The sequence below is a fragment of the Rhinopithecus bieti genome, unplaced genomic scaffold (genome assembly GCF_001698545.2).
Source record: "Rhinopithecus bieti isolate Rb0 unplaced genomic scaffold, ASM169854v2 scaffold_15296, whole genome shotgun sequence".
Lineage (NCBI taxonomy): Eukaryota > Metazoa > Chordata > Mammalia > Primates > Cercopithecidae > Rhinopithecus > Rhinopithecus bieti.
Genome location: NW_016809075.1, coordinates 4,051,281 through 4,076,874, shown reverse-complemented (window position 1 = coordinate 4,076,874; position 25,594 = coordinate 4,051,281). Strand labels below are relative to the sequence as shown.

Here is a 25,594-nt window from a genome sequence, read left to right as displayed (position 1 = left end):
GTGTGTGTTTTCTTGAATGGCTATTCCCAGCTTTTCACTTGAATAAACTCTTCACAACTCAGTCCTACGTTTTTGCATGATGTGAGGTTGGCAGGACACACACCCAATACCCATGAACTCTATGCTCCCTGCCACCACTTTCCTCTTCCCTCCTGGCCTGCACAAATGTCCAGGATCCAACCCTTCATTCTGAATGCCCCTAACTCCCTGACTGGACCCAGTCATGCTGGATCCCTCCGCAGATACACACAACTTAGAAACTCTCTGCCCTGTCCCCCAAACCTGACTTGACTCTCATGCCCTCCCCCAGGCACCTTTACCCTCAGCTTGAACTGGCCTCAGCCATGATTTGAACTTTACCCTGTGCTCCTTCATGCTCCCTCCCCAGTCCACACAAGGATGCCCTTCCACACCTACCTCCCTCAGGTGCCACTGCCCCCAGCAGTCCTGGACCTAAGGACATCACCATGTCTCTGGCATTGCATCCTGGGAGCCCTCACCTTTTCCCACCTCTCCCTGGCCTTTAAAGTCATTGCTGCTGTGGGACCCAGACCACCATTTTGTTCCAGTAGCTCCCTGGCCACCCATTCTCCCTCTGTCACTTATCTGCCCTGCCCAGCAGATGCCATTGTATCCCAGCCATGGATTTCTCAACTGCCATTACCACCAACTGGAAGTCTTTTTATTTATCTATTTTTTATGATAGAGTCTCACCATGTTGCCCAGGCTGGTCTTGAACTCCTGGGCTTAAGCAGTCCTCCCACCTCAGCCTCCTAAAGCCTGGGGTTATGGGGTGCCTATGCAGTGAGTCCTTCTGTGCACTTGAAGTTGTGAAGAACATCTAAAGACTTTCCCACATTGCTTACATTTATAGGGTTTCTCTCCAGTGTGAGTCCTTCCATGCCTTCGAAGGTTTGAGGGACATCCAAAAGCTTTACATTGCTACATTTAATCGGTTTCTCTCCAGTGTGAGTCCGTCCATGCAATTTGAAGCTCGCGAGCACATCCAAAAGATTTCCACACACTGCTTACATTCATAGGGTTTCTCTCCAGTGTGAGGCTCCCTTCCATGCATTTGAAAGGTGGTGAGGCAGATCCAAAGCTTCCACACACAAGCTTACATTCATAAGGTTTCTCTCCAGTGTGAGTCTTCCGTGAATTGAAGCTGTGAGGCAGATCTGAAGGCTTTTCCACATTGATTGCATTCATAGGGTTCTCCTCCAGTGTGAGTCCTTCCATGATATGCGAAAGGAATCGAACAAGGTGAAGGATCTGCCCACATTGGCTTGCATTATCATAGGGTTTTCCTTCCAGTGTAAGTCCCTTTCATGTTCTATGAAATAAACTGGGCAAACTGAATGCTTTCCCGTAAGCCCGTTACATTCATGAGGGCTTCTCTTCCTCTTGCATGCCTTTATGTATGAAGAAAGAGGAAATTATAAATGGTTGTCCACATTCCCTTACATGCATAGGGTTTCTCTCCTGTGTAGTCCTACATGCGTTTGAAGGAGTGAGGCAGATCTGAAGGCTTTCCCACCATTGCTGACACTCATAAGGTTTCTCTCCAGTGTGAGTCCTTTCATGAATATCGGAAAGGAACTGGAAAGAATTAAAACGGCTTTACCACATTGGTCATTTGTATGGTTTCTCTCCAGTTGTGCGGTTTCCATGTGTTTGAAAGTGAACTGGGAGAATAAAGGCTTTGCCACATATTACATTTAATGAGAGTATCTCTCCAGTGTGCATTCCCAGGTGGTTCTGAAAGCTGTAAGATAAGATAATTACTTCCCACACATGGTTTCAGCATTCATATGGTTTTTTTTCCTAGAATGGGTTCTTCGTGCTACGAAATGCAGAACTGGGAACCACTTGAAGGCTTTTCCACATCCTTACATTCATATGGCGCTTCTCCCCAGTGTGAGTTCTTTTATGTGCATGGAGGCATGTGGAACTGTGGAATGCCTTACCACATTCACTGCATTCATAAGGCTTCTCCCCGGTGTGAGTTCTTTCATGTATTCGAAGGCTACTAGAATGACTAAAGGCTTTCCCACACTGTTTACATTCATATGGTTTCTCTCCAGTGTGAGTTCGTTTGTGGATAAGATACAAACTGAGAAACATCAAGGCTTTCCCACAAAATTTACACTTATAAGGCCCATCTCCACTGTGCATTATCATGTGTCTTTGAAGGCTTGAATGGGAAATAAATGTTTTTCTGCATTCCTCACAAACATAGAGTTTCCTTCCACTATGAGCCCTTTCATGTGTCTGAACAGAGGAGAGACAGTTGAAAGGTTTTTTACAGTATTTACATTTGTATGGTTTCTGTCCATATTCTTGATACTCATATGCCTTGTGTCCAGTGTTATCTCTGATGTGCCTATTAAGAGATGAATGAGCACTGCCTACTTTTCCATACACACTGCTTTTGCATGATTTTACTCCAGTAGTTGTTTTCTTCTTCAGCATGTCATCTGGAACCAGGGTCAAAATTTCTGCATGCTGATGACCTTCTTTACTTTCAAAGAGTCTCTCTCCCACAAAAATTCTGTGAACAATGAGAAGTACATTGTAATGGGTCTGCTTATCAGTGATTTTATATTCATTCACAAGTATTGCACTTACATTTTTTCTTTTTTTTTGAGATGGAGTCTCACTCTTTTGCCCAGGCTGGAGTGTAGTGGTGTGATCTTGGCTCACTGCAACTTCCGCCTCCTGAGTTCAAGCAATTTTTCTGCCTCATCCTCTTAAGTAGCTGGGACTACAGGCGCATGACACCACACCCAGCTAATTTTTTGTATTTTAGTAGAGACAGGGTTTCACCATGTTGGCCAGACTGGTCTCAAACTCCTGACCTCAGGTGATCCACCTGCTTTGGTTTCCCAAAATGCTTGGATTATAGGCGTGAGCCACCGTGCCTGGCCTGCACTTCCATTTTTAACATCATCCAGCAAACTGTAGGATTTCTGCCCTGTCTGAATTTGAATGGACCACAGGCTCTACAAGATGGCCCAGCTATATCTATTATCAAAAAAGATGATAGAAGGCTTCTGAATACTGTTTTCTTTTTTTCTTTCTTTCTTTTTTTTTTTCTTTTTCTTTGAGATGGAGACTCACTCTCTCGTCCAGCCTGGAATGCAGTGGGGCAAACTCACCTCTGGGTTCACTGGGCTCACTGCAACCTCGCCCTCCTGGGTTCAAGTGATTCTCCTGCCTCAGCCTCCCGGGTAGCTGAGATAACAGGTGTCCACCATGATGCCCAGCTAATTTTTATACTTTTAGTAGAGACAGGGTTTCACTATGTTGGCCAGGCTGCTCTTGAACTCCTGACCTCAAGTGATCCGCCCTCCTCGGCCTTCCAAAGTGCTGGGATTATAGGCGTAAGCCACCGCACTCGACCTCTCTGAATACTGTTTTAAAGTAAACTATTTTACAAATACTAAATATCTGTCTTTTTAAATTTGTTTTTAAGTCAGGGTCCCACACTCTTGCCCAGGCAGGGCGGGGTGCAGTGATGCCATTGTGGCTTAGTATGGCCTCAAACTCCTGGACTGAAGTAATTCTCCAGCCTGAACCTCCCAAAGGGCTGAAATATAGGCCTGAGCCATTGTGTCAAGCCTACATCACCCTTCAATATGTGTTCAGAGAAAATTTTCTAAGAATAAATAGATTGAAATGGTGCTTATTTCATTTCTTTTTTTTTTTTTAAACATTTTTTCCCATTCTAAGATTTTCTAAAGAGACACTTCTTTGTCTTGTTAGTGCAAATTACCTTAGGTTTCTCTTTAGATTTTCATACTCTACATATATGTTCTGGGCTTTCCATTTTTTCCCTACAACACAGAACAAGGAAAATAATCTTGAATTAGTATAAAATTATTTTTAAAATTACTTGATTCTATGTTCATGGTACACTGCAAGCATGCTTCCTTTATCAGATATTCCCTATCCACACTGTAAATCACTCAGCAGCATACATGAGCTAAAAATACTTGTTCTCTCATTTACTGAGGGAAGTAATATTGTCACCCTTACCTACAGAGGCCAGGTTCCTGAAGGTTTCTTGCATGACATCTCTATAGAGAGTTTTCTGGGAAGGATCCAGCAAAGCCCATTCCTCTTGGGTGAAGGTCACAGCCACATCCTCAAAGGCCACTGAATCCTGAAACATCTCACATGTATAGAGGAGGATGGGTAAGACTAACAGCACTGGGAGCCTATACTCTATTCCCAAGAAGTTCCCATGATGCTGTGGACTCAAAACAAGTATTCCATGACCATCAGACCTCATACTCTCTGTCTACACTCAGCTTCTTCTATAAAGTAATTCTGAGGCTACAACTGAACCATGTGGTAAAGCAACAGTAGAATAGGAAAATGTGTATTTTTGGCAAATCCAGAAAGGTGTGCTGCCTGGGCTTCCCCAATGTTTGTTTGTAAAGTGGGAGTACAGCACCTGCCATAACAAAGTCCTCCAAATTCCTGTGCAGAAAAAGTTAACATTAACAGTCCTGAGGCTGTATATCCTTGAAAAAAATGCCTATGCACAAAGTTTAACCTTTGATGTTATCTAGAAAGTGAATTTTGTTCTGATTCCTGCAGCAGAAACAAAAACCAAAAAACTGGATTTTACAAGGGGTCTTATCAATCTAAATGATGAATCATAGATAACTAAAACAAAAACTCATGAGCTCATGCCGCTGCATTCCAGCCTGGGCAACAGAGTGAGACTTGGTCTCAAAAAAAAAAAAAAAATTAGCCAGGTGTGGTGGTGCATGCTTGTAATCCCACCTACCCAGGAGGCTGAGGCAGGAGAATCACTGGAACCCGAGAGGCAGATACTGCAGTGAGCCAAGATCACACCACCGCACTCCAGCCAGGGCAGCAGAGCAAGACTCTGTCTCAAAAAAAAATTTTTTTTTAAAAAAAGGGCATAAGTATTTCAATTACATTTCTCCAATACATAGAAATGACCAATAAGTATATGAAGTGGTGCTCAACATCAGGAGTCAACAGGCATAATTATTTCACACAGTGTAGTTTTTGGTGGCTATTGAGCACTTTCTCTCATGAAAAGTATTCATAAAATAATAACATTTTAAATATAGCCATTTATTAAAGTAAAAAATAATAAACAATTTAAATACTGCAGCTGTTTCAAATGCATCATGAGAAACACATAATTGAAGGCGTCCTTTTGAGAGAGGACTGAGTGTTTCGAAATGTAGTGAGAAAACCAGAAATTTAGGGATTTATTGTCATTCCTAAGAGCTAGCCGAGCGTGGTAGCTCACGCCTGTTATCCCAGCACTTTGGGAGGCCGAGGTGGGTGGATCACCTGAGGTCAGTTCAAGACCAGCCTAACTAACATGGTGAAACCCTGTCTCTACTAGAAAGACAAAAATGAGCTGGGTATAGTGACGGGCACCTGTAATACCAGCTACTGGGGAGGCTGAGGCAGGAGAATCGCTTGAACTAGGGAGGCAGAGGTTGCTGTGAGCCGAGATCACACCATTGCACTCCAGCCTAGGTGACAGAGCGAGACTCCGTCTCAAAAGAAGCAAAACAAAAACAAAACAAAACAAAACAAAAAACAGCGCTAAGCTACAGGGGTCTTAAGGACTCCTGTTTTTTTGTTTTGTTTTGTTTTTGAGACGGAGTAGTCTCACTCTGCCGCCCAGGCTGGAGAGCAGTGGTGCAATCTCGGCTCACTGCAACCTCTGCCTCCCAGCTTCAACTGATTCTCCTGCCTTAGCTTCCCAAGTAGCTGGGATTACAGGCGTCCACTACTACACCCGGCTAATTTTTTTGTTTTTAGTAGAGACCATATTGGCCAAGCTGGTCTCGAACTCCTGACCTTGTGATTCACCCACCTCGGCCTCCCAAAGTGCTGGGATTACAGCTGTGAGCCACTGCACCTAGCCAGGACTCCTTCTTTGACCAAACTTGAGCTCACAGCCCTTTTCTTGTCTAGGCTTTGGCCTTCTTCTGCAGAGCCCAGTTACAGCAAAAACCCTTTTAAGGCAGTTCACAGAGAATCCCCCTGACCAAAACTTGGTATTCCAATCAAGTTCAATTTCCCCCACTCACGATAATTCATCAATTTTCTCTTCCCTAACTGTTGACACCTCACCAAGTTCCATCCTTTCCCTCACCTTGCCCTGTAATATAGGAAGGAGATTAAACTCGGAGACAGCCTATTACGTGTCATGAGAAATGTAATATACAGAACTGTAATCTCACTCCATATTATAGTTCTCATGACACATATTACAATTGTGCTGAATAAAGCCTTCCTTGATATTTTAAACACATTTTCAATACAATCTCCCTTTACAAGGGATAGGGATTTAAACTGGTGACTCTGCTCCAGAAGTCTAGAATGCATAGGGGATAATAGGCTCTCTCCCTGTGGGGAGACAGCTGAGAATACCTCCCACTCACAAAACCAAAACACCAGGTCAGATTTATTTCCTAAAGACCACTCCCTGTTGTTACCCCATAAACTTGGTAAGACAGGGGACTGTGGGTGCACTCTTTCCCAGACAGGGTACTAGGGTGGAACTTATCTCCTGCAGTGATGATGCAGGATGCCTGGCGGTACTGGCTGCCAATTCAGCCATCATGCTGTGATAGAGACTTAGGTGTTGGGAACAGGCCCCCAAATCTGGCCATAAACTGGCCATAAACAAAATCTCTGCAGCACTGTGACAAGTTCTTGACGGCTGTGATGTCCACGCTGAAGGTTGTTGGTTTACCAGAATGAGGGCAAGGAACACCTAATCCATCCAGGGCGGAAAACCACTTAAAGGTGTTCCTAAACCACAAACAATAGCATGAGCGATCTGTGCCTTAAGGACATGCTCCTGCTGCAGATAACTAGCCAGAGCCCATCCTTTTGTTTTGGCCCATCCCTTTGTTTCCCGAAAGGAATACTTTTAGTTAACCTATAATCTACAGAAACAATGCTTATCACTGGCTTGCTGTCAATAAATATGTGGGTAAATCTCTGTTCCTGGCTCTCAGCTCTGAAGGCTGTCAGTGCCCTGATTTGCCACTCCACACTCTATATTTCTCTGTGTGTGTCTTTAATTCCTCTAGTGCTGCTGGGTTAAGGTCTCCATGACTCAGCTGGTCTTGGCAAGTGGTGTCCATATGTGGGGCTCGAACCCGGGTCGAAGGGTCACAGGAGTAATGGTTGGAGAATGTGGAACTAAGCCGGAGGATACCCAAGTACTCTTAAGCAATGCCCATGGTGAGTAAGGGGAGCTCGGAAGCATCAGGGTAACAATGGAACAAGTGTGAGCTCTGGTTCCTTCCAACTTGGAACCTTTTCACGCTGATGAGGAGGAGGAAGGAGAGTATAATGAAGTAACAGAAGAGATGACAGAGCAAGTTTGTTTGCCAGCTAAAGCTAAAGCAGCAAAGGAGGAAGTGTTCATCCCTACCCTTCTGCACCCCTCCTTATTTTGAAGAAAAGAGTGGCCTGACCTGCCAGATCTTTCTTTTCTGGAGGACACTGGGTGAAAAGTAGTTTCCTCAATGACTGTTTGAGCAGCATCTCTAGTAACAGCTCTCAGTTCTACTCAGGCAGGAATTCAGCAAGCTAGATGAAAGGGTGATATAGAGGCTTGGCAGTTCCCTGTTAGGATACACCCCCCAGATCAACAGGGAAATATAGCTACATTTGAGCCTTTTCCTTTTAAATTTGGGAAACGCCATGAGGGGTCTGTTCCAAAACGAGGCATTTCCAGCTGAGGCCATTCATTCCCTCACCCTTATACAATATCTGTCCCCCACCACAGCCAGTAGTGCCACAGTAGATTTATGCTGCACAAAAGCTGTGAGTCTTCTGCCTGGGGAACCCCTCCAAAAAGTTCCAACAGGGATCTGTGGACCCTTGCCAGTGGGAACAATCTGATTACTTCTAGGTAGATCTAGTTTAAATTTAAAAGGAGTGCAAGTACATACAGGAGTCACTGATTCAGATTACAATGGGAAATTCAAATTGTTTTATCTTCTTCTGTTCCCTGGAAAGCAGAGCCATGAAAGCGTAACTCTTGATTGTGCCGTATGTGGAAATGGGGAAAAGTGAAATTAAATGAACAGGAGTATTTGGAACCACAAATAAACAAGGCAAAGTAGCTAACTGGGTGAATCAAATTACTGAAATATTTCCTACCTGTGAAATAACTATTCAGGGAAAGAAATTTAAAGGTTTGGTAGATACAGGAGTGGACATTTCAATCATTTCTCTACACCACTGGCCGTCCGCATGGCCAATTCAACCTGCTCAATTTAACATAGGTGGAGTTGGTAAAGCCCCTGAAGTATATCAAAGTAGTAATATTTTGCATTGTGAAGGGCCCAATGGACAACCTGGGACTATTCAACAACTGTAACTTCTGTACCTATAAATGTATGGGGGAGAGATTTATTACAACAATGGGGAGCACAAGTTCTAATTCCAGAGCAACTATACAGCCCTCAACGTCAACATGTGATGCATGAAATGGGGTATGTCCCTGGTACGAGACTAGGAAAAAATTTGCAAGGTTTGAAGGAACTGCTTCAAGGGAAAGACAAAGTTCCCACCAAGGTTTAGGATACCATTTTTGATGGTGGCCACTGTTAAAGCCTCCAGAACCCTATACTTTTTTCTTTTTTTTTTTTTTTTTCTTTTTTGAGAGACGGAAGGGGTCTCACTCTGTGGCCCCAGGCTGGAGTGCAGTGCCGGGTCTCGCTCCAACTGCAAGCCCGCCTCCCGGCTTCCCCCGGCATTCATCCTGCCTCAGCTCACCGAGTAGCTGGAGACTACAGGCGCGCACCTGGAATCGCGGCTAGTTTTTTGTATTTTTTTTAGTAGAAGACGGTTTTTTCATCCGTTGGTTAGCCCAGGAATGTCCTCTGATCTCCCTGAACTCGTGATCCGGACCGTCTCGGCCTCCCAAAAAGTGCTGGGGGATTACAGGCTTAAGCCAAGCCACCGCGCCCGGCCTGGAACCTATACTTTCAAAATGGTTAACAGATAAGCCAATTTGGATAAAACAATGGCCACTAAGTAAAGAGAAACTAGAGGCTTTAGAGGACCTAGTTACTGAACAATTAGAAAAAGGACAGAGCGCCAACATTTTCCCCTTGGAATTCTCCAGTTTTGTAATTAAGAGAAAATCATGTAAATGGAGAATGTTAACTGACTTAAGAGCCATTAATTCAGTTATACAACCTATGGGTTGAACTGTGACATGTTCATGATGGCTATGATGCCCATGCTGAAGGTTGTTGGTTTACCGGAATGAGGGCAAGAAACACTTGGCCCATCCAGGGTGGAAAACCACTTAAAGGTGTTCCTAAACCACAAATAGCATAAGCGATCTGTGTCTTAAGGACATGTTCCTGCTGCAGATAACTCGCCAGAGCCCATCCCTTTGTTTCCCGTAAGGAATAATTTTAGTTAATCTATAATCTACAGACACAATGCTTATCACTGGCTTGCTGTCAATAAATATGTGGGTAAATCTCTGTTTGTGGCTCTCAGCTCTGAAGGCTGTCAGCCCCGATTTCCCACTCCACACTCTATATTTCTCTGTGTGTGTCTTGAATTCCTGTAGCGCCATTGGGTTAGGGTCTCCATGACCAAGCTGGTCTCGGTACTTAGGCTTCAGCTGATATAGATGTATGTCAGGACCAGGTATAGAATTTGCATGTCTTTCTTCCATTTGGTGAATTCTCCTTGCAATTTCTCTTTTTTTTTTAAGCATATAGCAACCAGTATTCCCAGGAATTCTACAAACCATGTGCTAACCTGGCCTGAACCTGCTTAGCTGCTAAGATCATGCATTCAGAGCGGCATGACCATATACTCTTTTATCTTTGTTTTTTTCAATTTTGTTTTTTTGAGACAGGGTCTCACTCTGTCACTCAGTCTGGAGTGCAGTGGCATGATCATATTTCACTGTGGCTTCAACCACCTGGGCTCAAGTGATCCTCCCACCACAGCCTCCCCAGTACCTGGGACTGAAATATCATAGGAAGAACTATGACCTAAGAAAAAAAAAGTGGGACCCGTGTAGATTATCTGCTCAATGTTATGGTCAAATGACTACTGTCGTAAAAAACAAAATCCATAAATCAAGAAAGTGAACTACCATTCCATGGAAGGTTCGTTACTAAGTAAAAATAAAATATGATATAAAATATCACATATCTGATATCAACTGCGTTAAAAAAATGTAAAAATAAAATATACCGATAGGGATGCATATCAAGGTTATGAAACTATAAGAAAATAAGAAAACAATAATTATCATTCACAATACTGGCTCCATCAATATTTTGGATCACTGTGAAATTGTTTTCTGTGTTTTGACCATATGTAATATTTTTAGTTTCTAGAGTGGAAACTCTATGCAGAAATGACTATCAGTGCACATGGAAATACCAGCAACAACCTGTTGAATATAATTTTTAAAAAGACAATATAGCCTATTAAAGTTGTATTACAATTAATTTTCTTTTTAAAAATGTTTTTATTATCTTTGTTTTGTTTAAGGACAGGTTCTTGCTCTGTCACCCATGCTATGGTGCAGGGGCATGATGACAGCTCACTGTAGCCTTGACTTCCCAGGCTCAAGCTATCTCTCCCTTCCTGAGTAGATGATAATATAGGCTCCTGCCGCCACACATGGTGAATTTCTTAATTTTTGTCGAGACAGGGTCTCTTTATATTGCCCAGGCTGGTCTCAAACTCCCGGGCTGAAGCCATTCTCCCACCTCAGCATCCAAAAGCAATTACTTTTCTTGAAGTCCCAAAAAGTCTCAGAAAGGATATAAAATGATTATTATGCAAAAAGGACCCATGCAAAGATATCAATGGAAAAATGTAATAAATGTAAAGATGTTATATGTCCTTAAACACACACTGATTGTCACTGTGATGTAATCTCTCTGAACTACATCTAGTATTTTATTATATTCCATGAAATGCACAAGCAGGTTTGTTTCTTCATTGAAATTAAGAAAAACTACTTCTAAACACTGAAATAGAAGACAATGACTAAGAATAGCCAGGATAAGCTGGGCGCGGTAGCTCACACCTGTAAACCCAGCACTTTGGGAGGCGGAGCTGGGCAGATCACCTGAGGTCAGGAGTTCAAGACCAGCCTGGCCAACATGGTGAAATCCCTCTCTACTAAAAATACAAAAATTAGCCGTGCATGGTAGCATGTGCCTGTAGTCCCAGCTACTCGTGAGGCTGAGGCAGGGAGAATCACTTGAACCCGAGAGGCAGAGGTTGCAGTGAGCCGAGATTGCACCACTGCACTCCAGCCTGGGTGACAGAGCAAGACTCTGCCTCAGAAAAAAAAAAAAAAAAAAAAAAGAATAGCCAGGATGTTGTATAAAATATGACTAAGGGATGTTATGACATAAATGTTTGCATTTTCCCACTCTAAATCATACAGTGACACCCTAACCTGTAATACGATGGAATTAAGATGGCATCTCTGAGAAGTCATTAGAATTAGATTAAAGCATCAGAGTAGATCCCTCGTGAATGGGATTAGTTATCTTATGAGACACGGGATAGCCTGTTTCCTTTTTCTATCATGTGAAAAAATAAAAAATTAGCTGACCTGGCGCAGTGGCTCACGCATGTAATCCCAGCACTTTGGGAGCCTGAGGTGGGTGGATCACGAGGTCAGGAGTTCGAGACCAGCCTGGCCAAGATGGTGAAACCCTGTCTCTATTAAAAAATACAAAAAATTAGCCAAGCATGGTAGCAGGCACTTGTAATCCCAGCTACCCAGGAGACTGAGGCAGGAGAATTGCTTGAACCTGGGAGGCAGAGGTTGCAGTGAGCCAAGATCACACCACTGTACTATAGCCTGGGTGACAGAGCAAGATTCTGTCTCAAAAAAAAAAAAAAAAAGCCATCTGCAAATCAGGATGTAGGCTCTTACCAGGCACCAGATCTGTCAGTACCCTGAACATGGACTTCACAACTTCCAGAACTGTCAGAAATAAATGTTTTTTTTTTTTTTTTTTTTTTTTTTTGAGACAGAGTCTCACTCTGTCACCAGGATGGAGTGACATGGCTTGATCTCAGCTTACTGAAACCTCTGCCTCCCAGGTTCAAGTGATCCTCCTACCTCAGCCTTCTGAGTAGCTGGGACTACAGGTGCGCACCAGCATGCCCAGCTAATTTTTTGTATTTTTAGTAGAGACGGGGTTTCACCATGTTAGCCAGGATGGTCTCGATCTCTTGACCTCGTGATCCGCCTGCCTCAGCCTCCCAAAGTGCTGGGATTACAGGCGTGAGCCACCGCGCCCGGCCTAGAAATCTTTATTCTTTAAGTCACCCAGTCTATGGGAATTTGATATAAAACCCCAAGATAACTAAGATAGACAGGCACTATCCCCAGAATACATCACAGCTTTGAGATCTATACTAACAAAGAAAACATGATATTAACAGAGAGATGGAAATACAGACCAATGGAGAGGGTCCGTGGGTACAAAAACACAGAATGAATAAGACCTAGAATTTGCAAGCACAACAGATTGACTACAGTAAAAAATAATATATTGTACATTTTGAAATAACTAAAAGAGCTGGGCATACTGGCTCATGCCTGTAATCCTAGCACTTCTGGAGGTGGAGGCAGGAGGATTACTTGAGCTCAGGAGTTCGAGACAAGCCTGAGCAACATGGTGAAACCCCATCTCTATGAAAAATACAAAAATTAGCTGGGCGTGGTCACAGCTATTTGGGAAGCTGAGGCAGGAGGATCACTTGAACCTGGGAGGTGGAGGTTGCAGTGGTGTGGTTGGCTCACGCCTGTAATCCCAGCATTTTGGGAGGCCGAAGCAGGCAGATCACGAGGTCAAGAGATTGAGACCATCTTGGTCAACATGGTGAAACCCCATCTCTACTAAAAATACAAAAATTATCTGGGCGTGGTGGTGCGCACCTGTAGTCCCAGCTATTTGGGAGGCTGAGGCAAGAGATTCGCTTGAACCCAGGAGGCAGAGGTTGCAGTGAGCTGAGATCACGCCACTGCACTCCAGCTTGTTCAGAGTGCGACTCTATCTCAAAAAAAAAAAAAAAGACACAGCAACTGAGCAACATTCATGTTAAAATAGATACCAACCCAGGCACAGTGGCTCACACCTGTAATCCCAGCACTTTGGGATGCCAAGGGGGGCAGATCACTTGAGGTCAGGAATTCAAGATCAGCCTAGCCAGCATGGCGAAACCCCTTCTCAACTAAAAAAAAAAAAAAAAAAAAAAAATTAGCTGGGGGTGGTGGCAGGCACCAGCTACTTGGGAGGCTGAGGCACAAGAATCGCTTGGACCCAGGGAGGTGGAAGTTGCAGTGAGCCAAGATCATGCCACTGCACTTCAGCCTAGGCAACACAGTGAGACTCTGTCTAAAAAATAAATAAAGTAATATCAAAAGACAAAACAGACTCTTTGTGGAAATAAGACACGAAATCTGGGCAATATAGGAAGACCTCATCCCTACAAAAAATAATTAGCTAGGCAGAGTGGCATGCACCTGTGGTCCCAGCTACTCGGAAGGCTCAGGTAGGATGATCGCTTGAGCCCAGGAAGTCAAGGCTGCAGTGAACTGTGATCACACCAGTACACTCCAGCCTGGGTCACAGCAAGACCCTTTTTGAAAAAAGTCCTCCATCCTGCAAAGAAGAATAACTGATTTTTTTTTCCAGTCACCCAGGCTGGAGTGCACTGGCGCCATCTCGGCTCACTGCAACCTCTGCCTCCCATGTTCAACCGATTCTCCTGCCTCAGCCTCCCAAGTAGCAGGAACTACAGGCATGTGCCACCATGCCTGGCTAATTTTTTGTATTTTTAGTAGAGACATGGTTTCACCATGTTGGCCAGGATGGTCTCAATCTCCTGACCTGGTGAACTGCATGCCTCAGCCTCCCAAAGTGTTGGGATTACAGGCATGAGCCACCATGCCCGGCCAGAACTGATATTTTGGGTACTCTTTGTAATTCACCAATCTACCATATTTTCTTGTGGAAATTATTTCATTTTTCTCCAGTTATAATAGTAAACTTTCCCTATTTTTCTCCAATAGCATTCCTAAAACTAGTCCCTATAATGCCATTGGAAATCACCCACAACAAAAGGATACACCTGAGAAATGTATTACACTGCCTGTAGAGAAGAAAAAAACATATTAAGAAATGGAATATAAGACTAAATAGAGATTTTTTTTTTTTTTTTTTGAGATGGAGACTTGCTCTATAGCACAGGCTGGAGTACAATGGCATGATGTCAGCTCACTGCAGCCTCTACCTCCCAGGTTCAAGGGATTCTCGTGCCTCAGTCTCCCGAGTAGCTGGGATTACAGGCATGTGCCACTACACCCAGCTAACTTTTGTATTTTTAGTAGAGACAGGGTTTCATCGTGTTGGCCAGGTTGGTCTTGAACTCCTCACCTCACGTGATCCACTTGCCTTGGCCTCCCAAAGTGCTGGGGTTACAGGCGTGAGCCACCACATCCAGCCATCTTTTTTCTGAAATCTACATCTTTCTGGCCTGTGTGTAAAATTTTCTTATTTTGCAAGCTCTAGTGAAAACTGCAATTCACAATTAACAAAAAACCTGAAGCTGCAATAAGTGAACAATTATTTACAAAAAGACAAACCCACAGAGGGGCAATGCTGACTAGAACACAGTGATGTTTGACTCAAGTGTCAGCACAGGCCATCTTATCACATGGGACATTTCTCTATGCTCCTCCTGCTCACTGAAGTGCTGAATGACTATTTTCCAACAACACTGCACTGTGCCCCTGTGTGCCCCAAGTGCATTTTCTTTTTTTTTTTTTTTTTCTTTTGAGACAGAGTCTCGCTCACTTGCCCAGGCTGGAGTGCAATGGTGCGATCTCGGCTCAGTGCAGAATCCACCTCCCAGGTCCAAGCAATTCTCGGGCTTCAGCCTCTGGAGTAGCTGGGACTACAGGTGTGTGCCACCACACCTGGCTAATTTCTTTTGTATTTCTAGTAGAGCCAAGGTTTCACCATATTGACCAGGCTGGTCTCAAACTCCTGGCCTCAAGTGATCTACCCACCTCAACCTCCCAAAGTGTTGGGATTATAGGCATGAGCCACTGCATCTGGCCAGTGCATTTTCACTTACCAGACTGAGGCAGGAGAATGGCATGAACCTGGGAGGTGGAGCCTGCAGTGGTGGAGATCGTGCCACTACACTCCAGCCTGGGCGACAAAGCAAGACTCCGCCTCAAAAACAAAAAACGGGCCGGGCGCAGTGGCTCACGCCTGTAATCCCAGCACTTTGGGAGGCCAAGGCTGGTGGATCACGAGGTCAGGAGATGAAGAGCATCCTGGCTAATACAGTGAAACCCCGTTTCTACTAAAAGTACAAAAAATTAGCCAGGTATGGTGGCGGGCGCCTGTAGTCCCACCTACTGGGAGGCTGAGGCAGGAGAATGGCGTGAACCCAGGAGGCGGAGCTTGCAGTGAGCCGAGATCGCGCCACTGCACTCCAGCCTGGGCGACAGAGCGAGACTCCGTCTCCAAAAAAAAAAACACACACACACACAAAACAAAACAAATAGTTGATATTACGAATTGAAGAAGGAGAGTTGGTGTCTGGAAATTTTAGAAAGGAACTGAAATTTTAGTATTGTACTGCAAGCTCTCCAGAGGTAGGCCAGGGTCACAGGGTGGAGGGTTTGAGATCTCCCTTCCCATATATTTAGAAAATGCAGAGAAGTACCAGTCAACTGGGGAGTGTTGAAAATTTTGAACAAGAAGTAATTAAACTTAACTGCCTATAGTACTCTAAGATCTCGGAACCAAGCACATGGAAATCAAATTCAAATGCTATTCATATAAATTACTAACTTATGTGACAGTATGTGGCCTGAGAAAGCAATAAGAAGTTACTAATTTATTGGGAAATGAAATATGGGCTTAACCAGGTACAATTGGTCGAGTAACCTCTGATTATACAACCAAAAAATTTCCGCTATATGGTCTGTGAAAAAAAGTAATTCAAAAATTTAAGCTGTTGGAACTCCAGATTATCCTGAACTTTAATGTGATTCTGGAATTGAGTCACCTGACAGACACTGGAAAGAGCCAGCTGGAACCCTCCCACACCTGACTACAGATTAACCTTCCGACAGGCCTCATTATATCCGCTTCCTTTAGGAGTTTACACACAGCCACTGATCCATCTTCACGTTAAAATAGACATCAGCTGACTGGAAAGGCAGACTCTCTGTGACAATAAGATACCAAATTACAAACAAGACCTAAGGCCACGCAAGGCAAGAGGTAAGTCAAATCTTAGAATTCATAAAATCTAAAGAAACAGGTCTTTTGTTTTGGCTGAGATGAAATCACATGACAGATACCAGACCCTCTTCACTGAAGCATTCCTTCCTACTTCCTGGAAATTTTAAACAAAGCTTCATACTCTCCACCAACGGCCACCTACAGAATCTGCCCTTCTAAGCCCCCTTCCACAGGTCCCGCCCTTTCTGCCAAAGGAACTCACACCTTCCAGGCATTGATGCATAATTTTCCCTGCAATTCCTGTCTCCCTGAAATGAATAAAAACAAACTGTCTTAAGCCGCCTCGGGACCACTTACCCCAGGCCTCCTGGGGTTGTGAGCCCTCTCCTATTTGGCTCTGAATAAATTTCTTTTAAGTTATTTTACACAGTTTGGCATTTTCCGTTAACAAATTACAAGCCAGGACTGGGTGTTTATCATTCAGGAATCTCAAAGGAACTCTTTAATTATTAATATATTTTTTTAAAAACCCTATTCTGAGAAGCAAAACTCTTTAATTGTTAAAGTGTCTCAGTTTAATTTTTAAGAGGAGAAAGGAGCTACTGGGGACCCCACAGCCCACCCTCCTCCTACACAAACCCCACACCCGAGGCAGGATCCCCCCATGACCCTCGCGTGGTCCCCGCACAATCTGGGGAGACGCGGGGCAGCGGGCGCGGAGCTGCCCAGAGAGGGCTCTGGGAACTGGGTGACAGTCGCTGCGCAGGGACGGGACGAGACGCCCGGGTCCCGGCTGCCGGCCCAGCCCCACCGTGGGGCCAAGGGGGCCAAGGGCCGAGCTGTCCCAAGGGAATTCGGGTCCCAGACCCCGGAGTCGCCGCGGGGAGACCCGGGTCCCACCACAGCCGGTTCCGGCCGGTTCCAATCAGCTCCTTCCCCGTCTCGGGAATCCTGGCCCGCACGCTCACCATTTCTTGCCTTTCAGGTGACTCCCACGACCAGTGCGGGTCACAGCACAGGCGACAGAAGCTATGGCAGTGGCACCTGAACCCTCTGGGAGGGGAAAGCCAGATTCCCAACCTCAGCCCGCCGCCTGGAGGAGAGCAAGGCCTTCGCCCTCCCAGATGGACAGTTGGCAGGGCCCCGCCCGGCGCCCCTGATTGGACGAGGCGCCGGGCCCCGCCCCCTCAGCCGTGAGTGACAGTAGAAGCCCTTGGTAACGGGGCTCTGAGAACCGGTTTGACAGGATCTAGCGACAGATTCTTTAAGCCAGACGTCTGTAACCTTTTTAGCACCAGAACCGGTTTCGTGGAAGACAGTTCTCCTACGGGGGCAGATAGTTTCGGGATGAAACTTCCACCTCAGATCATCAGGCATTTGATCCTCGTAAGGCAAACCCAACCTAGATCCCTCGCATGCGCAGCTCACAATAGGGTTCGGGCTTCTATGACGCACTAATGCCTCTGCTGATCTGACAGGAAGCATAGCTCTGGCGATAATGCCCGCTGGCTCGCCCGCCAGCCGCTCACCTCCTGCTGTGCGGACTGGTTCTTACAGGCCATGGACCGGGGGTTGGGGACCCCCGCCATAGAGTACTGTTGAATAGAAACTAGCTTGTGCGGGGGAGTAGCTCATACCTGTAACCCCACCACTTTGGGAAGTCAAGGCAGGCAGGGCAGATTGCTTGAGCCCAGGAACTTGAGACCAGCTTGGGTAACATAGCAAAACCCCACCTACAAAAAATACAAAAATTAGTCGGGCATGGTGGTGCATGTTTGTAGTCCCTGCTACTTGGAAGGCTGAGATGACAGGATCGCCTGAGCCCAGAAAGGTCGAGGCCAAAGTGATCTGTGATTTTAGCAGCCTAGGTGTCAGAGTGAGACCCTGTCTCCGAAGGAAAAAAAAGGGAATTGCAATAGAGCCGGCTAAATGAAAGACCAGAGTTTTATTTTATTCAGTTCTGCCTCCCTAAAATTGGGAGGCTAGGTTTTGTTTTGCTTTGTTTTTGAGACGGAGTCTCGCTGTCGCCCATGCTGGACAGCAGTGGCGCAATCACGGTTCACTGCAACCTCCGCCTCCCGGGTTCAAGCCATTCTCCTGTCTCAGCCTCCCGAGTAGCTGGGATTACAGGCGCGCCCCACCACGCCCGGCTAATTTTTGTGTTTTAGTAGAGACAGGGTTTCACCATGTTGGTCAGGCTGGTCTCAAACTCCTGACCTCATGATCTGCCCGCCTCGGCCTATGGAAGTGCTGGGATTACAGGCGTGAGCCACCGCACCCGGCTGAGGGTGGGGTTTTTAAAGATAATTTGGTGAGCAGGAGGCTGGAAAATGGGGAATGCTGATTGGTCGCGAAAAGGATGTATCACAGGGAGTCTAAGCTGTCTTCTTGCACTGAGTCAGTTCTTGGCTAGGGACCACTGGAGCAAGTGAGCCAGTTTATTGGTCTGTGTGATACCAGCTAATCCATCAGAATGAAGGGTCTCAGAAATACTTCAAACACCAATCTTAGGTTTTACAACAATATTATCCACAGGAGCAAGTGGCAAGGTTGGGAATCTTGTGTCCTCTGGCTGCATATTTCCTGAACCATAATTTCTAATCTTTTGACTGATTTCTTAGTTTTACAAAGGCAATCTGGTTCCCAAGCAAGGAGACGATTTCTTTTGGGAAGCGGCAGTTACGACTTTTGCTTTAAAGCTAAACTAAACTCCTTCTAATATTAGTAAGACCTATATCCAGGAATGAACAAGGGTAGCTTGGAGGCTAAAGAAAAGGTGGAGTTGCTTAGATCTGATCTCTTTTACTGTCATTTTCACTGTTATAATTCTTGCAAAGGAGTTTTCAGATGTAGAGTCATAATTTTAGCTCCTGGCAACATTTATGTTGGAATTTATATACAGCAACTAAATCACTGGAACAGGATAATTGGTTGAGGATTTACTAACTGCTCCATCAGGTAGAAGTGGCACTCTTTTGATTTAACTGAAAGCACTATTTCTTGAGCCATGGAAACTGAGTATACCAATGATATGTGATCTAAAGAATGTTCCCACTCTGCTTCTTCTCTCTAGTGAAGTCCTGCCAGGCACCTTACTACTTCCACTGCCACTTTTTCCTCCTCCAAATGTGGCTAAGCAATTACTTCCCTTATGGAAGACTGTGCAAAGATGAAAACACGTCTAGGTTGATGGCGTCACTCTGAGACAAGGTAGACTTATGTTATACTTTTTTTGCAAAGGTGACTTCAGATATGGAATCATAATTTTAGCTGCTGGCAGTAATGATGTTGGAATTCACATACAGACACTAAATGACCAGAAAAGGACAATTTGTTGAAGGTTTACTAATTGTTCCCTCAAGTGGAAGTGCCATTCCCTATTGATTTAACTGATAGCATTATATCCTCAGCCATGGAAACTGAGTACAGCAATAATGTGATCTAAAGAACTTTCCACTCTGAGGGCCAGGTGCAGTGGCTCACGCCTGTAATCTCAACACTTCAGGGGGCCAAGGAAGGCAGATCATGTAAGTTAAGGAGTTATAGACCAGCCTGGCCAACACAGCGAAACCCTATCTCTACTAAAATCACACAAACTGGGTGTGGGCTGGGCGCGGTGGCTCACGCCTGTAATCCCAGCACTTCGGGAGGCTGCGGTGGGCGGATCATCTGAGGTTGGGAGTTCAAGACTAGCCTGACCAACATGGAGAAACTCCGTCTCTATTAAAAATACAAAATTAGTTGGGTATGCTGGTGCATGCCTGTAATCCCAGGTACTGAGAGGCTGAGGAGGGAGGGAGGCTGAGGCAGGAGAATCGCTTGAACCTAGGAGGCGGAGGTTGCGGTGAGCCGAGATTGCGCCATTGCACTCCAGCCTGGACAACAAGAGCAAACTCCATCTCAAAAAAAAAAAAAAAAACAATTAGGCGGGTGTGGTGGTGCCCACCTGTAGTCCCAGCTACTCAGGAGGCCGAGGCATGAGAATCACCTGAACCTGGGAGGTGGAGGCTGCAGTAAGCTGAGATCTCACCACTGCACTCCAGCCTGGGTGACAGAGTGAGACTATATCTTAAAAAAAAACACACACACACAAAACAAAAGGCTGGGCGCGGTGGCTCATGCCTATAATCCCCACACTTTGGGAGTCCGAGGCAGGCAGATTACCTGAGGTCAGGAGTTCAAGACCAGCCTGGCCAACATGGTGAAACCCCATCTCTACTTAAAATACAAAAAATTAGCTGGGCATGATGGTACACACCTGTAATCCCTGCTACTTGGGAGACTGAGGCAGGAGAATCGCTTGAACCCAGGAGGTGGAGGTTGCAGTGAGCCGAGATCACGCCACTGCACTTCAGCCTGGGGTACAAGAATGAGACGTCGTCTCAAAAAAAAAAAAAAAAAAACTTTCTACTCTGCTTCTTCCCTCTGGTAATGTTCTGCCAGGTACACTGCTACTTCCACTGATACTTTTTCGTCCTCCAAAGGTAGCTAAGCAATTGTTATTTCCCTTATGGAAAACTGACTATAAATGGGAACATAGCTAGGCCAATGAGGTCACACAGAGGCAAAGGAGACTTATGTTGTATAGCAAGTTTTCTTTTCAGTAGCTTAATTTTCACTTCTATTTGTTTAATTTTTTATTTTTTTGGAGACAGAGTCTCACCTGTCATCCAGACTGGAGTGCACTAGCGTGATCTCAGCTCACTGCAACCTCTACCTCCTGGATTCAAGCAATCCTCTCACCTCAGCCTCCTGAGTAGCTGGGACCACAGGCCCATGCCACCATGCCTGGCTAATTTTTGTATGAGTTTGTAGACACAAATTCTCACTATGTTGCCCAGGCTGGTCTTAAACTCCTGGGCTCCAGTGATCTGGCCACCTTGACCTCCCATACAGTGCTGGGATTGATGCAGGCGTGAGCAACCACACCCAGCTTTCATTTCTACTTTTTGATTATTTTAAAATTTTATTCGTTTATTTATTTTTCTTTTTTCTTTCTTTCTTTTTTTTTTTTTTTGAGACGGAATCTCCCTCTGTATCCCAGGCTGGAGTGCAGTGGCGCGATCTCCACTCACTGCAAGCTCCGCCCCCTGGGTTCATGCCATTCTCCTGCCTCAGCCTCCTGAGTCGCTGGGACTACAGGCGCCCGCCACTGCGCCCAGCTAATTTTTTGTATTTTTTTTAGTAGAGACGGGGTTTCACAGTGTTAGCCAGGATGGTCTCGATCTCCTGACCTCGTGATCCGCCCGTCTCGGCCTCCCAAAGTGCTGGGATTACAGGCATGAGCTATTTTTCTTTATTTTTAGAGACAAGATCTTCCTACCTAGTCCAGGCTGGGGAACAGTGCAGCATTAAACTCCCACGCTAAAGTAATCCTCCTGACTCAGCTTCTTGACAAGCAGTGACCATAGACACATGACACCACACCTGGATGTTTTACAAAATTAATAGTGCCTAAATATGGCAGGGCACGGTGGCTCATGCCTCTAACCCCAGCACTTTAGGAGGCCGAGGCAGGTGGATCACCTGAGGTCAGGAGTTCGAGACCAACCTGGCCAATATGGTGAAACCTCATCTCTACTAAATATACAGAAATTAGCTGGGCGTGGTGGCGGGCACCTGTAATCTTAGCTATTCAGGAGGCTGAGGCAGGAGAATCGCTTGAACCCGGGAGGTAGAAGTTGCAGTGAACCAAGATCACACCACTTCACTCCAGCCTGGGCAAAAGAGCAAAACTCCGTCTCAAAAAAAAAAAAAAATTTGGCCGAGAATGTGGCTCACGCCTGTAATCCCAGCACTTTGAGAGGCCGAGGCAGGTAGGTCACAAGGTCAGGAGTTCGACACCAGTCTGGACAACATAGTGAAACCCCGTCTCTACTAAAAGTACAAACAAATTAGCCAGGTGTGGTGGCGGGCGCCTATAATCTCAGCTACTCGGGAGGCTGAGGCAGGAGAATTGCTTCAACCCACAAGGCAGAGGTTGCAGTGAGACGAGATTGTGCCATTGCACTCCAGCCTGGGTGACAGAGCGAGACTCTGTCTCAAAAAGAAAAAAAAAAAAAAACAGGCCGGGAGTGGTGGATCATGCCTGTAATACCAGATCAAGACCATCCCGGCCAACATGGTAAAACCCCGTCTCTACTAAAAATACAAAAATTAGCCAGGTGTGGTGGCGCTCGGCCGTAGTCCCAGCTACTCAGGAAGCTGAGGCAAGAGAATCCCTTGAATCAGGGTGGTGGAGGTTGCAGTGAGCCGAGATCATGCCACTGCACTCCAGCCTCGTGACAGAGCAAGACTCCATCTCAAAAAAATAAAAGTATAAAATTCAGCCAGGCACGGTGGCACACGCCTGCAGTCCCAGCTACTCAGAAGGCTGAGGCAGTAGAATTGCTTGAACCCAGGAGGTGGATGTTGCAGTGAGCTGAGCCCACTGCAACCTGGGCGACAAGAGCGAGACTCTGTCTCAAAAAGAAGAAATAAATTCCACATACCAAACTAGTCCCAGGAATAAATATGCAATTTATTAAACAAGAAAACAATAATAGCCTAATACAATAGCCAAAAAAGTTAAAATTTCAGAAATATTTGTTTTCCCATGAAAACTAGATAGCAGTCATGGTGGCTCATGCCTGTAATTTCAGCACTTTGGGAGGCCAAGGCAGGACTGTTTGAACCCAGGAGTTCCAGAGTACCGTGGGCAACACAGGGAGACCAGGTCTCTACAAAAAATTAATAAGTTAGGTGGGTGTGGCCAGGCGTGGTGGTTCATGCCTGTAATCCCAGCACTTTGGGAGGCCAAGGCAGGTAGATCACAAGGTGAGGAGTTCGAGACCAGCCTGGCCAATATGGTGAAACCTCATCTCTACTAAAAATGCAAAAGTAACCAGGCGTGGTGACGCATGCCTGTAATCCTAGCTGAGACTGTGCCACTGCACTCCAGCCTGGGCGACAGAGTGAGGCTCCGTCTCAAAAAAAAAAAAAATGAAATTAGATGGGTGTGGTGGCTCACACTTGTAGTCCCAGCTATTCGGGAGGCTGAGATGGGAGGATCCCATGGGCCTGGGAGATGTAGGCTGCAGTTAGCAGTGATCAAGCCACTGCACTCCAGCCTAAGTGACAGATGGAGACTGTCTCAAACAAAACAAACTAGGCAAAAAACCTAAGGATAGCACCTTTGAATTTGTCCCTAAATTGTCATTCAAAGTTTTGGGCCCCCACTAAAGGAATTCCCTGGTACTTAGACACTAGGTAAAGCAGAAGTGAAGACTGTACTCTAATTATCCTCCTTTGTTTTAGGTTTCTTCCTGAAGGACTTGAAGTCACTTCCTCTACCCAGGTAACATTTTCTGCTGACCCCAAATTTTAAACAAAGTTGTTCTTCCCTAACCAATTGCGAATCAGGAAATCTTTAAATCTACCTATGACCTGTAAGCCCCAGCTTTAAAATATCCCACCCTTTCAAGCATAAACCAATGAGTAATCTCCATGTATTCATTTGTTATTTTGCCTATAGCATCTACATTCCTAAAACTTACCCCTGCTTCTAAAAATCCCTGCCTGCAATCCAGTTGGGGAGGTCAGGATTTAAGACTATACCTGTGTGGTCCTCCTTGATTGGAACCCTGTAATAAAAGGCTTTTTCCACATGACTTCAAACCCCAGTGTAAATGCCTGGCTTTCCAGGGCAAGGCAACTGGATCACAGTTCTGTCCTCCACCCCCAGGGCTCTGGTCGCAGCTGGAAATAGACAGGCTTTCTCCCACATCTTTCTCACTTTCTTTTTTTTTTTTGAGACGGAGTCTCACTGTGTCACCCAGGCTGCTGGAGTGCAGTGGCCGGATCTCAGCTCACTGCAAGCTCCGCCTCCCGGGTTTATGCCATTCTCCTGCCTCAGCCTCCCGAGTAGCTGGAACTACAGGCGCCCGCCACCTCGCCCGGCTAGTTTTTTATATATTTTTTTTAGTAGAGATGGGGTTTCACCGTGTTAGCCAGGATGGTCTCGATCTCCTGACCTCGTGATCCGCCCGTCTCGGCCTCCCAAAGTGCTGGGATTACAGGCTTGAGCCACCGCGCCCGGCCTCTCACTTTCTTGTAGGAAATAAGTAGTTTCCTTCTTTAAAATCAAAACTGTTTTATCCTCAGGATATATACCTTCACAGACAGCATAAAGTTAACTTTTCAGAATATGTTTATCAGCCAGGTCGAGTGGCTCACAGCTGTAATCCTAGCACTTTTGGATACTAAGGTGGGAGGACTGCTCACGGCTAGGTGTTCACAACCAGCCTGAGCAATGGAATGAGACCCTGTCTCTATGAAAGGAATTAAAAAATGAGCTAAGGGCCGGGCGCGGTGGCTCAAGCCTGTAATCCCAGCACTTTGGGAGGCCGAGATGGGCAGATCATGAGGTCAGGAGATCGAGACCATCCTGGCTAATACGGTGAAACCCCGTCTCTACTAAAAAATACAAAAAACTAGCCGGGCGACGAGGCGGGCGCCTGTAGTCCCAGCTACTAGGGAGGCTGAGACAGGAGAATGGCGTGAACCCGGGAGGCGGAGCTTGCAGTGAGCTGAGAGCCAGCCACTGCACTCCAGCCTGGGCGGGCAGAGCAAGACTCCGTCTCAAAAAAAAAAAAAAAAAAGAGCTAAGAATGGTGGTACCTGTCTGTAGTCATAGCTCCTCAGAAGGCTAAGGCAGGAGGATCATTTGAGCCTAAGAGTTCAAGGCTACAGGGAACTATGATTGTACCACTGCACTTCAACCTGGGTGACAAAGGGATACCGTCTCCCAAAACACACACACAGACAAATACATATATAAATGTATGTATGTATATAAATATCCTATATATTTTACTTATGCATTTTAAATAGTTATGCTAAAATATATATGCATATTTATATATAAAATGTAAATATGTATATTTCACTTTATTTACTTATTTTTTGAGACTCTCGTTGCCCAGGCTGGAGTGCAATGGCACAATCTCAGCTCACCGCAACCTCCACCTCCCAGGTTGAAGTGATTCTCCTGCCTCAGCCTCCCAAGCAGCTGGGATTACAGGCACCTGACATGCCTGGCTAATTTTGTATTTTTAGTAGAGATGGGGTTTCTCCATGTTGGTCAGGCTGGTCTTGAACTCCTAACCTCAGGTGATCTGCCCACCTCTGCCTCCCAAAGTGCTGGGATTACAGGCGTGAGTCACTGTGCCTGGCGTATTTTATTTTATTATGTAATAAAGTCTCACCATGTTGCCCAAGCTGCTCTTGACCTCTTCAGCTTAAGCAATCTTCCT

General features: G+C 45.5%; 1 protein-coding gene across 1 annotated transcript; it reads right to left on the bottom strand.

The window, feature by feature from the left end:
• Positions 1-1,824: 1,824 nt before the first annotated feature.
• Positions 1,825-11,671, bottom strand: LOC108539592 (zinc finger protein 433-like). The gene is made up of 4 exons (XM_017888402.1): positions 11,636-11,671; positions 4,039-4,165; positions 3,776-3,836; positions 1,825-2,551 (listed from the first exon to the last, which is right to left on the bottom strand). The coding sequence occupies exons 1-4, from the start codon at positions 11,654-11,656 to the stop codon at positions 1,825-1,827; spliced, it is 936 nt and encodes a 311-aa protein (XP_017743891.1). The 5' UTR covers positions 11,657-11,671.
• Between the last annotated feature and the right edge of the window lie 13,923 nt (positions 11,672-25,594).